Genomic DNA, 14,241 nt, shown 5'->3' with positions numbered 1-14,241 from the left:
TGGATTGGGATAACAGTTGTATGAGCCCCTAATAAAATGTTAAAAAAAAAAAAAGAAGAAGAGGTGAAGAAAAAACGAGGGAGGTGCTGTCATGTCAGCCATCCCAACAGATGAGTTTGAAAAATGTTTTCAAGAATGGAACCACAGATTTGACAAATGTATTAAGTGTAATGGAAAATACTTTGAAGATGATACTGTAAAAATAATTTTTATTACATAGCTTTGAAAAAAATTCTTTGGAGGATGTGTGTGTGTGTGTGTGTGTGTATCCCACTGCATAAGTGGGTATTGTACTTGTTCAGTAGCTTTCTTCTGATGTCACTGGTCCCCTGAGTATGACTGTGGCAGAAGGTTAAGTAGGGCTATGGTGGCCCAGGGATAACCACATGTCTCAGTCAGGCTTGGGAATCCTTCCCTTTTATTTTTGGCAGAAGCAGGTAGGACAAATGAGTCTCTTTCCCTTCCTCCTGAGCCATGAAGCTGTGATACCAAAAGTTGCAGGTAGCCAACTTAGGGGAAAAGAGTGGCAAAGGATGGAAATGACATGCAGAGATGTGCAGGGAGTTTGCAGACAAAGAAACCAGAGAAAACCCCCGGCTCTACCTCCTGGTTCTCCTTCCTCTATTTTAGTACAACTTTTTTTAAACTTCAAGTTGTTTTTATATCACTTGTAGCTCAAGAACATTCTGAAAAGCACAGCAGCTTCACAGTGCCATCACTGACTGACATTTGAGAGCAGATCAAAGGGATTGTTTCCATAAGCCTTTTTCAGCTTTCAGTGTCAGAAGGAAACTTACAGGACGGAAAACAAAACAAACAAAACAAAAAACTGGAGGAAGTCAAGATTTTTGAAGCGAAGCACAAAGTACCTGTTTTCAGTGACAACAAAAATAAACCTGATTTTATAATATACTGTCGTTTTAAAGAAAGTAATTTCCCTGTGTATTTATGATTTGCAAGAAACTCACAATATAGAAATATTGTACACATGCAGGAGAACTAAGTACAGACAACCACAGCTTGCTAGTAGCAGCACTCTACAAGCTCTCTTCTCCCATCTTCTACAAAGTTTCATTACTCAAGAGAATTCTGCTCATCTTTATCTTCTGTGGTTTCTATTAGGAAAATAAGTAATCTTTTTGGCCGTCAAACTATGAAATTACATCAGAGTATTAAAACACTAGATAGACATTCTTTCTCAGACGTTTCTCACAATTGTATCAACCTTCAGGTTTCTTTGCAAAACTTGAGTTGCAATCTGAGTGGTGGATCTGAGTATACAGAGAAAGATTTGGGCACGTGTGACAATAGAGGGACAGTAAGGGTTTTTCATTGACTTTGTTCCCCTGGTCTTCAGGCATTGAAAGGATTTACCTACCAAACTAATTGTATTATTTAGAAATAACTCATTTTCCCATTTTAAAATTAAAGTCTTATAAAATGACCATCTAAATTTTGACAGGGAAGAAGCCAGTTGTCATAATTCCCAAATTCAGAACTGAAACACCCTGATGACCTCAATTACTCAGGCACCACATCCATCTGGGGATTCTAGCCAGAACACGACTCCACTTTAGGTAAACTCTTCAAAGGGGCTTCCAGTCCTGGCCTTCATATAGCCTGTGATCCTCCCTCGTCCCAGAAGCACAATACTGGAGACACAGGAATATTATCCCAACTGGACTGATTTGCACATGTAATTCACCTTTTACATAATGCCCATAAAAGTCTAGTCTATAAATAGAGATCATCACTTATCCCTCCATTTGTCGAACTGTGGTGGCTTGCTGTGTTGCCCATTTTGCTCAAAGTTATATTATCAGTATTTGAAATACCAGAAAGATCACTTCTGTTAGACAGGTTTCAGGGAGCATCCAATGAAACATGGTACTCCTGAAAATTAGCAAATGAAAAATTTCTGATATTGTGTTGAAGATGAGCACCTAGGCTGGAAGGCAGTCATAATGCACAGTGGCAGAATCAGGGGCTCAATTACACCAGTTATCATGAAGATGGCAGACAACTAAGCAACACTTCATTCTCTCGTACATGGGGTTGCCATCAATCAGACTCAACTCAACAGCAACTAATAACATTCAGAAAACTGAACTGGCATAGACTTTAAAGATACTGGTTTTTAAACACACACACAAATGGTTTGGGTACAGATATAATCAGCTGTAGACAAAACAGGAACCAAATATATCCTATCACTCAAGGCCCTGTGTCAGCTCCATTAAAAAGAAAGATTTCAAAAATCTGTGGTATTATCCCAGGCAAAATGAAGCAAACAAAAAAACTATTGACTTGTAAGATAGAAACCAGATTTTTATCACTCTTCTTTAAAGTTTTACAAGTAAATGAAAATAAATTTCAGAAAGTATTAAAAAGTAAAAGCTACCCCACAGTATTACACATAATTCCCACTTCTCAAAGAAAACTGCTTCTGACTGATACCTCCTAATTCCAAAATACCTTGGTTTATCCACATTAAGCAAAAGCTCCTGGTATCCTAATAGGAAAGGTGATAAACCTAGACCTTGTATGTAACCCTCATTTAGTCCCAACTCCAGATTTTGGTTCAATTCTTTTAGTTTAGGCAGCCTTACTTTCCAATTTTTATTCACTCTTTCTTATTTTCTGACTGCTCTATATTCATGATGGCAATCTTTGTTTAACCAACAAAATAGCTTCTTGAGGACATTCATTTTTAAATGTTTACAAGTTCTTTTGCTCTCCTTGAATTTTGTTCTTTCTGAAGACAATTGTTCTGTTCTTTTATCTTTTTACTTCGTTTATGTGGATTCCTTCCCTCTGACCTCCTGATCATTGGAGGATTGCTGCTATTTAAAATGAACTAGGATGATAATCTACCACCCGTGTATTTTCTGTACTATAGTAGCTTGGATGTTGGATGCTGGAAGCTTTGCTACCAATATTTCAAACACTAGCTGAGTTTTCCATGGAAGACAGGTTTCCGTGGAGGTTACAGACTAAGACAGACTAGAAAGGCCTGGTGCTCTACTTCTGAAAAGTAGCCCTTGAAAGCCTATTGGTCATAATAGCTCACTGTCCAATTACCAACCATCATGAAGATGGCAGAGGGCCAGACAAGGGTTCTTTCTGTTGTCCACAGGGTCAGCCATGTGTCCAGTGACTCAGTGGTAACTAACTCCTCTGCTGCTGCATACCTCTTCTTTCTCCAACAAACCCCACCCCTGCATGGGAGGCGTGGAATACTGTCCTTCCTGTAGGATTTGTTGAAAAGAATGACAGATAATCTTGTTCTCCAGGCCCTTTTCCTTGAGGTTAGTACCAACCTGGAGGCCTCGCATGAGCGTCTAGCAGACTGCTAAGTATCTTCTGTACTACTGTTAAGAGTTCAGCTCCCAGCTAACTGCTCACGCAATCACTTTGCAGCCACCTCCATTATGACCAGCCACCAATCCCTCCTCGAGGGCTGCCAGCTCCAGGGTGAGAAGGGGGCACCTTTTCCTCTGCCACAAACACAGCTCATGCACATGTTCTCCACAGCTTCTGTCCACTGCTGTGAGGTTATTGGCCTTCCTCACCTGTCTCTGAAGAACTCATTTTATTTCCTATCATTTCAATAGGATTTAGAGGCGAGGAAATAAAAACGTACTCAGTTTATTATCTTATATTGGGAGTTCCCCAAAGTATATTCGTTAAATTATCTTTTGTTCTGGTTGGTTTTAAGTCTCTTTTCACTTATTAATTACTGTAATATCTCGTTCAATACTTACTTCTCCCAGGGGACACACAAGATCAAAACTGAAAAACATTTAATTCTGGAAACGCTTTTAGCCATTCTGAAGCTAGTTATAACCCTTTTCTATCATTTATATATATATTTTGCTGGTTTTAAAATATGTACAAGGTTACTTACCTCTTTAACCCTTGCAAGCTCCTCAGTGCAAAGGCTCAGAGACTACACTTCTCTTATAATTCCCTCTTTTACTATTCCATTCCCAGTATATATTATATATATAAATGGAGCTATTTACTGCTAGTGTGATTCTTTAAAAACTTACATTACAGATTAGAGAAAGGCCCCTAACTTAGAAAGCCTTGGGGAGAAGCTGATAGGAGGAACCCATTCCCCAGTCCCCAGGATTTCCTAAGAAAAACCATGTTTTACCCACCCCTCACCAAGGGAACACTACTGGAGACCTATTTTCTGCTTTTCCTCAAGCTTCCTTGGTTTCATTAGACTGGAGAGACGGAAAAGGAATGATGCATATCCAGTCCAGTGCCTTCTCCCAGACTTTAGAGATGTGTGGGCCTGCAGTTCTGTGGAATAAACTCAACAGAGTGAGTAATAAGAAGCCCAAACCTGGTCACAACTAACGGAAGCTTCATCAACAGGAAAGCTGAGAGTTGGATCTCTATCCCTCTGTTGACTATTTCCCAAGTGACTCAGAACTGAGAGAGGAAAAAGGAACTTGATGTACTACCACTGACCCTGACCCCCAGCTGCCAACATGAGGTTCAGTGCTTCCAAAAGGTGGGATGAGCCTGGTGCAAAGGAACTGCAGGAGGAAAAATGGGAAACCTAGACAGCAGTCTGAAGCTCCTATAATAATCTAAGTGCACGGCAAATCACTTGTAACCAGGAAATTGTATCTCGGGTCTAATCAACAACTGCTGACATAAAAATTAAATTAAAGCCAATATTTAAGAGTAAATTAAAGGAGCAAAAAATCAAGAGACTAAACTACCCATATATGGCTTTAAAAATCAATTCATGTCCTTTTGTAACAAAGACTGCTTCTTCTAACCATAGGGTCATCAATTAATAGGCCCAAAGCCATTTTATAAACATATGAAGAAATCAGCTTAGCCAGTCCAGAATCAGAACCGGTACAGAGAAGATTTGCATTAAAAAATTACATTATGTCACAAGTCAAAATGTAAATCCCCAGAGTAAAGTTCATGAAAGGCCTCACATAACTGACCATTTTTAAAAAGATGCCCAGCTCATCTGTTGCCATGCAGCTCTACACCTCAGGAGGTCTTGCTTTCTTCTAAGTTAGCTGCCTTTACATGGCTCAATTAGATCAAAAGCACACTCCCCTAATTATGGCTACGTATGTTTGACACACAAGCTTGTTTTGTGAAAAGCCTGCTCATTCCACCAAAATGGAATTTACAACTATGTCTATATATTCTTCACTTGGCTTTAGATTCCACACAAAAGAAATTCAAACTCCTTTAAATTAAAAGGGGAAAAAAAGTACAGGTTATAAAATTGGAAACACCAGAGGCCACTGGCTTAGAGAACTCAGATATCTATGTGGCTTTAACAGTGCCTTCTACACCTAAACCAGACTTCATATTTGTGCTCTAAGACTCTCCTTTAATTATTCTCATTCTTGGACACGACCGTTATTATTCACAGCTCTCCTAATACCCATATTAAGTCACTCTACCAGCTCATGTTCACTCTGCCTTCTGTACTAGCATGCTTTCTCCTTAACAATGACTTTATTTTCTCCAGAGGAATTTGGAGATAAAAAGTATTGGCAGAAATTGAAAAGAGTTCACTCTGCTATCCAAGACATTGTAAAGAAAACAGAATATGCTTGCTGGATTCAATGAGAAATAGAGACCATAGAATCAGGACCTGATTATACCCTCCTCTCAACCTTCTACTGCCATTCCTGTGAGCTATGTTCCTAGGATACGACCTGAGCCTGTTCAGTAGTCGAAAGGGGAACTCTCTTGCCAGGACGAAGGGAGTGAATGTTATAAGGCAAAAATTTAACTTGGTCTAGAAAATTATCCATCTGGTCCCAACCATCTGTCCTTCTGAATGAGAACCAAACAATCTAACAAATTCCAAGTCACTGCACAAAGCTCTCTCTCTTTAAAACTTACCATGCCTGACCCTACATGAGATGACTATGAGAGCCTCATCACCTCCTTATGTTCTATAAGCATTAACACCATTTCCTGAGTTTCTTTGGGTCTCTTATGTGATATAATCTCATATATATTTAAGTAACTTTAACTCTTTAAGATTGGGACCTTATAGTTTTTGTTCTACAATACTCTGCGCACAGTTTTGAAAGGAGTACAAATGATATACATCCCATTTGAATGTAGAGTATTATAGAACAAAAACTATTGCATGTTAAATTCACTGAGTAATGACTATATTTGCTATCCTGATAGAAACTAGAGCAATATTGCCACCCCTGTACCCAGGCCCTCTGACCTAGGGTCTGCTCTGCTCTCACACAGTTCACCTTTTCTGAGGCACTGTTGATGCACCAAGCACTGTGCTAAATGCTAACTTGGGAAGTAAGATAGGAAACAGTTCCCACAGGCAGCTTAGGGAAGCAATTCAGTCTTCTGCTGTCTGAAACTTCACCCTCACCCGCAGCAATCCCAGGCCACCCATACCACCTGTGACTATCAAAACTGGATACCCTGGTAATGGCTACCCCCCACTCACTCACTGCCACCGTCCCCACTTCCATCAGACCTGTGACATCCCCTCCCTTACAACCTGTTAATGTTAACAAAGGGAATGCTAAGAAATAACATGATCAGTAATAGGGTTAACTGGTTGTCTTACTAGGTGGTGAGAAAAATGGCTCTTTTATGGTCAAAAGGAATACAAACAAAGGAGGATATAAACAAGGGGTTGAAGAGGCACACCCACACACCAGGCAGGGCACTAGTCCCTAGCTGACAAACGCTACACACTAAGCAAGTGTCCAGACAAAAAGGGCAGCTGAAGTTCTTGAAAATATTTCAAGACAACTCCAGCAACGCAATTAGAAACAGCAACCTCCAAGGGCAGTCCCTCGAATCAGAATCAGGTGGCTATTCCAACCCCCATAATACACAAGTGAGGGATGAAGCATAGGCCAACGAAAGTATAGAAGAATTATATCCAGGGACTCTGGGTAAGGTCCAAGGCAGCAGAACCCAATGCCCAAAGAAGGAAGAAAGGTGCACACCTGGCCTTCCTGGACTTCATCCTGGCTGCAGAGTCGGTGCCACTTCTCTTCTCTTTGGGCTCCTTGGTGCCCGAGGCCTCTCGGGGCTTCCTCGGCTTCTTGGCTCCATCCTTCTGCTTCGGCTCCTTGGGCTCCCTGGCTTTCTTGGGCTCCCTGGCCTTCCTGGGTTCCTTTGGCTCTTTAGGCTCTCGCTTCCTCTTTGGCTTGGGTTCCCTGTCCTTGTTTCCCTTTGCTGTACCCTCCTGCTCCCCTGGGTTCTTTTTCTTCCTTTTCTTCTTCACCCCAGTGCCTCCTCCTCCACTGTCCTCCATCCCATTATGGGATGTCATTTTCCTAGGAAAAAGGGTATCAGCTTCCTCTTCAGCAGCAAACAGGTTCTTCTGGGGCAGGCATTGACTAGCAACGTCTTCAATTTTCTCTTCCTGATCAGTGCCGTAGTCAAATGGGGATGGGGATTTGTAGTCAAAATGGACAGATGCATCAGACATTGGGGAGTGATTCAGGACCTTGAAATTTGACAACTGTAAAATAGAGAGAAACAGGAAAGCACATTATCCTTCTATTGCCAAGTTCCAGACAAATATTATTAATTTTAAATGCACAGATTCACACAAGAAATACTGAGTTCCCTACTATGTGATGCCTTGGGGGTAGAGTGGCAAACAGATGTGTCCCTTGCCCTTGTGAAGTGGTACCAACTTGTTGCTAGAATACTGTTAAGTGGGGGAGGGGGGTTATTACAAAAAGGATTCTATGTGGTTGTCTGATGACTTGTTCCAATTCCATGTCAAGAGGCGACTTCAAAAGACTCCCACAAAGTACCTTTACATGTCACTATCAGCCACAAAGTCCCACGCTTCCTATTTAACCCACTTAGCACTTAGCAAACTATTATACAAGAAGTTATTGTTCAAGGATGTCAAAAATAAAGGTGCTATCACTGGAAGTGTGTAAAAGCAATTCCATCTCCCATCAGTCTGAAAACAACACACACACATATATACACACACCCCACAAGCTCTGTTTTTATTTCTTTAGTCTATCTTTATTTCCCCAAATCTCTGTTCTACCAAGTATCAAGCAGCCAACATTCAACTGGGTGGATTTTCAACAAGAAACTCAGGTTCTGCATTCAAAGTGTCATATTTTTTCCCCATAATTTAAGGGGGTGACCTCTTGAATGGTCATCTAACTTACCTACCAGACTCAGCACCAAAGAACATTAGACTACTTGCAAAAACCAACCTACCCATGAAAGAGAACCTTGCCATGACAGACATCAGAGAGAATGTGTCACAGGTGCTGAGGGAAACCCTGGGAGGGAAGTTTCAAAGCAGTTTTTGAACAGCATCACATACACATTCAGTGTCCCCACATGCTCTTTTAAGGAAATACCTCTTTGGAAGTAGAAGTTACGTGTTTTCAGGTCTGTCATTGCCAAAAAACATGTACCATTCCCTAAGCAAGCTAAGGTATCAATAATCAGACAATAAAGTGGGCACCTGGGTTTAGGAAACAGCACTGTCTCTTGGATCTGTAACAAAGAAATAATTTCCGAGTGCCTGGGAGGGGCAAGCATGCTTTCTAGGAAGATGGGTACAGTCACTTTTGAGGGATGGCTTAGGAGCAAGCTCCATTTATGAGTGGCCTGCTCTGCTACCACGAGGCCTGCCATGTGCTAAAGGGCAGACACTTGCACAGGTGGTGCAGTTTCCTCCAGTGTGCTGATTATTGGAACTGCACTCAGACCTCCTGTCCAACCTGGGAGTAACAGCACGAGCAAATTCAGCTACATATTTCCCCTTCTGTTTTCTTCATTTCCATCTCCCTATCCTCTCAAACATAAGATTGAGTTCCCAGGAGGAAAAGATGAAAGAAAAGAAAGGAGTGTTTTTTGGATCTGAGTGCAAAATCTAGTCTTATAAACAAGCCTTAAACCCAGAGGGAATTGGTCACCCTGGCAGGATTCAGCACAAAAAGAAGAGAAATTCAGCTTGACAACCTCATTGCTGATTCAGTACTGAAGACTGACCCAGGAAGAGAAGAAGATAGGTAGACATAAAAGGAATTTAAAATCAAATACAAAGCAAGGAGAATCCCAGCAGTGGGGTGATTAGTATCCAGTTAAATCCAGGCCATCTCTGAGTATTACTGAATTCTGTGCTAGGTACACTTGGCTCTCAGGGAATACGTTTTTGCTTAGCATGCATGGGTGGACACACACACACACAAACAACAGATGTAGCTTTTCTTATTAAACTTTTAAAGACAACAAACAAAAGATTTAATTCCATCACAGTAGCTCTCCTGTACGTCAGAGTGAGGCTGGGCCCTCTTCTGAAGGCCAGGGCTCATCCAAGCAGCTGGGACCACGAGGTAATCATTCAAACAGAACAAGGGGATACTGCATGGTCTAAAATCAAGAAGGAGGTGTGTCGGGTTGTATCTTCTCAGCACACTTATTCCACCTGTATGCTGAGCAATAACCTCAGAAACTGGACTGCATGAAGAACACGGCGTCAGGACTGAAGAAAGGCTTATCAACGCCTAAAACATGCAGGTGACACAGCCTTGCTTGCTTAAAGCAAAGAGGACTTAATATACCTCATGATGAAGATCAAAGATTACTTCAATATGGATTAAACCTTAACAAAGGAAAACAAAAATCCTCACAACTGGACCAACCAAGAAGCAATATGATAAAAATGGGAAAAGATTAAAGTCACGGATTTCATTTACTTAGATGTACAATCAATGCCTATGAAAAAGCAGCAGTCTGGAAATCAAGTATGTATTGCAAAGGGCCAATCTCTTGCAAAAGTGTAAATGTGCAAAGACATCACTCTTTTTTTTTCTTTTTACATTTCAATTTTTTTCTTTAAAAGGAGTGAGTTGTGTACAGGGGGGTTAAATGCTTTATAGACAAGGAAAAAAAACTGTGATAGAACCTAATTATTCATCATCATCATCATCTTCATCTTCGACCTCCTCTTCCTCCTTCTTTTTCTTGCTTTACTCGGCCTCGACAACTCCCTTTATGGTGGCATCAGGCCTCCTTTCAGCCCAGTATGCAGCGATATCCTTTTCAAATTGCTCCGTCAGCTTTGCGGCCTTCTTCTCGTAAGGCTGCTTGCCATCGGCGGCAGTGTTGTTCCACGTCTCTCCCAACTTCTTCGCAACATCCCTGAAGGACGTCACTCTTAAGACAAGGATGAGCTTGACCCAAGGTATTTTCAATCATCTCATATGTGTGTGAAAGCTGGACAATGAATTAAAGAAGAGCTGATGTTTTTAATTGTGCTGTTGGTAAAAAATATTTTCTATACTAGAGACTGCAAAAAGAAAAGGAAATCAGTCGTAGAAGAAATATACCAGAGAATCAAGGATGGAGAGACTTCATCTCATGTACTTTAGACATGTTATCAGGAAGGACCAGTTCCTAAAGCAGAATATCGTGCGTGGTAGAGGGCCAGCACAAAGGATGGAGGTCCTCTGTAACACATACTGCCTGCAGCAATAAACCCAAATACAGGAGCAATTGTTAGGATGGCATAGAACTAGGCAGTGTTTCATTCTGTTGGACACAGGGCCATCGAGTCACCCACAATAACACCCAATCTCAATTTTTACAGATAAAATTATAAATTCCAAGAGATGAACAACTTGCCCAAGATTATATTCCTAGGAGTGGTAGACCTGGGACATTTGGAGGAAGATGAAACACAGAACATTTCAATGCTAACAAGAAGGAAGTATTTCAAAAGATACTTTTATTGAAAAACTATAAAGTTATAATTTCAAATATCAATAATTCACCAGAGACAATGTTTATTTTTAAAGCACTTTGTTGAGAGGTTGAAAAGTTATTTTCTGAAGATTAAAATATAAGATTGTTTTTCATTTCTTTCATTAGTTCAAGGTTAGTGTGTAGGGGCAGGGTGGGAAGGAAGCCTAAACAATGTCTGTTTTAGCTCCTATCAAAAAGGACATTAAAGTGGTGCCGTGGCTACAAGTTGGGCTGCTAATTGCAAGGTCAGCAGTTTCAAACCACCATCCACTGTGGTAGAAAGACAGGCTTTCTACTCCCACAAAGAGTTAGTCTTTAAAACTCACACGGTGCCTTCTCTACCCTGTCTGATAAGGCTATAACGTGGCTGAACCTTGAAAATATTATGGTAAGTGAAAGAAGCCAGACCCCAAAAGACCACTTAAAGAAATGTCCACAATAGGAAAACCACAGTAACAGAAAAAGATTAGAGGACTGCCAGTGGCTAGGGATGGGGAGACAAAGGTAATGAGAGAGAGGAGAATGGATACTAGTAGGTTTCTTTTAGAGGATAAAGAAGTTCATCATAGGCTTAGTGGTTGGTATGTAAATTTGAATAAGCGCTGTATTAACTGGTGTTCTTCGTAAACTTATAGAAGAATTTGAAGAATTCTACTAACTTCTTTAGTCTAAAGTTGGGATATCAGATCTGAAGCACCAAATATGAATTAATAAAGACCAGAGGAGTTGTGGGATGACATCAAGAACACCATACACGAAACCAAAATAGATCACTAATATGAAAGAAAAGCTCAAAATAGCTATCAGAAGAGACTCTGAATCTTACTCTTCAACAGAGAAGCTAAAGTGATTAAAAACAGTGATGTAAAAAAACTGATCAGAAAATTTCAAAGGGCAGTTCAAGAAGGCCAAGTAAAGTCTTACAATGTAGTGTGCAAAGACCTAGACTATAAGAATCAAAGGGGAAAAACACGCTCAACATTTCTTTTCCTTAAACAATTGGTGTATGTTTTACTGTATTTGGTGTGCGTATATGCATGGGTGTGTCGAGAGTATTTCCCAAGGTATAAAGGGATAGTTGCTAGATTCCCTCTGCCCGCCTAACGCCGCCTCCCACCCCCGAGGGTGGAGAGTGTCAATCCATTATATCAGTGGTTCTCAACCTTCCTAATGCTGCGACCATTTAATACAGTTCCTCATGTTGTGGTGACCCCCAACCATAAAATTATTTCCATTGCTACTTCATAACTGTAATTTTTGCTACTGTTATGAATCATCATATAAATATCTGATATTCAGGATGTATTTTCATTGTTACAAATTGAACATAATTAAAGCTTAGTGATTAATCACAAAACAATATGTAATTATATATTGTGACATATTTATTTCTAATGACAAATAATGAAATTTTGTACACCGGGTACGCATATGTGGGCTTGTCTGCATGTGGGCGGAACCGCCTGGAGACGGATATAGAAGCAGTGTCTCAAGACCATTGGAAATATATGTTTTCTGATGGTCTTAGGTGAGCCCTATGAAAAGGTCCTTCGACGTTGAGAACCGCTGCATTATACTGAGGAGTTTCTAGAGGGTTGAAGGGTGGGGATGGTGAAGTGGTAGCCCAAGCGAGGTCCAAACAGGACCTCCTAGACTTCTTAATTTTGGGAAACTTGAGTTTTTCTTTCCAGAAAGACTTTCTGTTCCCAGCCTCTGCCCAGTTTTATGGATGTGAAATTGATAACATGAGCGACTGTTTAGTTTTCATTGTGGAAACAACTTCTTTTGTCTCATCATCACAAATGCAAGCTGGCTCCTTGTTGTTCAGAGCTGTTGCCCTTGCTAGCATTCCTCCACGATTGTTTCAGGAACCAAGTCTAAGCAGAGAGCCAGCATGTCCTGAGTTGGAAGAACTGAAGGAAAAAATTCAAGCTTTGAGTTGCAATATTGAAAGATTGATTTTATGGGCAAAATGAAGAGTCGTGGTGACACTGCGGTTTAGATGTTATGCAAAACATCACGCTGGTGACTTAACCCACCAGCCACTCTTTGGGAGAAAAAACAAGCTTTCTACTTCCATACTACAGTCTCTGAAACCCTATTCACTGCTGTGAATCTGGATCAATTCGCTGGGTTGGGCTTGGGTTATGGGCAAAATACTGAATGATGGAGAAGCATTAATACAAAAACAATTGGTCAACGTTCTACCATTTCAAAAGGTAGTATATCATCAGGTACCCATGGTTTGAAAGAAAAAGTCCAAGCTGTATAGAAGCACTGGGGAAAAACAAAGTTCTAAGAATTGACGGAATAGCAATTGAAATACTTCCAATAACTTCCGATGCAGGGCTGAAGAGTTCAGTAGTTCATGCCAAAATGTTGGAAGGCAGTTACCTGGCCAACTAACTGGCAGATATCCGTGTTTGCACATTCCAAAGAAAGGTGACTCAAAAGAATGTGGAGATCAAATAATATCATTAATATCTCATGCAAGTACAATTTTGTGGAAGATAATTCAAAAACAGTTGCAGTTGTACGTCAACAGTGAGCTGCCAAAAATTCAAGCCACATTCAAGAGAACCCATGGAAGGAGGAATATAACTGCTGCATCAAATAGATCTTTGCTAGAAGCAGAGACTACCAGAACGATGGGTGCTACTGTTTCATTCACTATGCAAAGGCATTCGACCGTATGGATCATAATAAACGATGAACAGATAACATCCCAAGAATGGAAATTCAAGAATACTTAATTGAGCTCATGTGGAACTTGTACATAGACCAAGATGTGGTCATTTGAACAGAACTAGGGGATACTACATGGTTTAAAATCAGAAAATATGTGTTTAAAGGTTACATCCTTTCACCATATTATTCCATCTGTATGCTGAGCAAATCACCTAGGAAGCTGCGCTATATGCATAAAGAATGCAGACTTAGGACTGGAGGACCGTTCAGTAACATCCGGCAATCTGCAGAGAAAACCACCTTGTTTGATGAAAATGAAGAGGACTTAAAGTACTTTATGATGAAGGTCACAGTCTATAGACTTCACGCTGGAGACTCAGTGTTGGGACTGCCCAGACTGACCCTGAGACACCGAGGCAAACCACAAAAAGTGTGCAGTAAAGCAACCGTGGGAGCAAAGCAGAGAGCCCCCGAGGGAGTACAAAGGACAGACTTGGGGGCCAGAGCATGGTACCCCATTGGTCTTGACTGAAGGACATGCCTAGAGATCAAAAATCAGACCTTGATCTATTTACAAGTTTTTCTCTCTGCTTAAAGTGTTTTGTTGTTGTTGTTTTTGTTTGTTTAATTAACTTATTCTTCTATGGGTAATAGGTTTCCTTTTGCCATCGCTGTGCTCTCACTGATTGCCTATCTTGCTATGGCTTGGCTTTTTATGCATATTATTATCTCTACAGATCTATCTAGATAAGACAGACTGGACGAATAGTCTGGAGG

At 40.6% G+C, this 14,241-nt stretch overlaps 1 protein-coding gene across 5 annotated transcripts in view; it reads right to left on the bottom strand.

Moving 5' to 3' along the window:
* CHD6 (chromodomain helicase DNA binding protein 6) overlaps window positions 1-14,241 on the bottom strand; it is a 160,498-nt gene that overhangs the window by 140,947 nt on the left and 5,310 nt on the right. For all 5 annotated transcript variants that reach the window (XM_045295407.1, XM_045295412.1, XM_045295409.1 and 2 more), the window contains exon 2: window positions 6,990-7,510. In XM_045295407.1, the coding sequence (XP_045151342.1) occupies window positions 6,990-7,510 (521 nt within the window). The remainder of the gene's footprint in view (window positions 1-6,989; window positions 7,511-14,241) is intronic.

Source organism: Echinops telfairi, unplaced genomic scaffold (assembly GCF_000313985.2).
Source record: "Echinops telfairi isolate 266 unplaced genomic scaffold, ASM31398v2 ScPeMD7_5592;HRSCAF=6446, whole genome shotgun sequence".
In the NCBI taxonomy this organism is placed as follows: domain Eukaryota; kingdom Metazoa; phylum Chordata; class Mammalia; order Afrosoricida; family Tenrecidae; genus Echinops; species Echinops telfairi.
The sequence above is the reverse complement of the archived record's forward strand: the minus strand, read 5'-3'. Positions and strand labels throughout refer to the sequence as shown.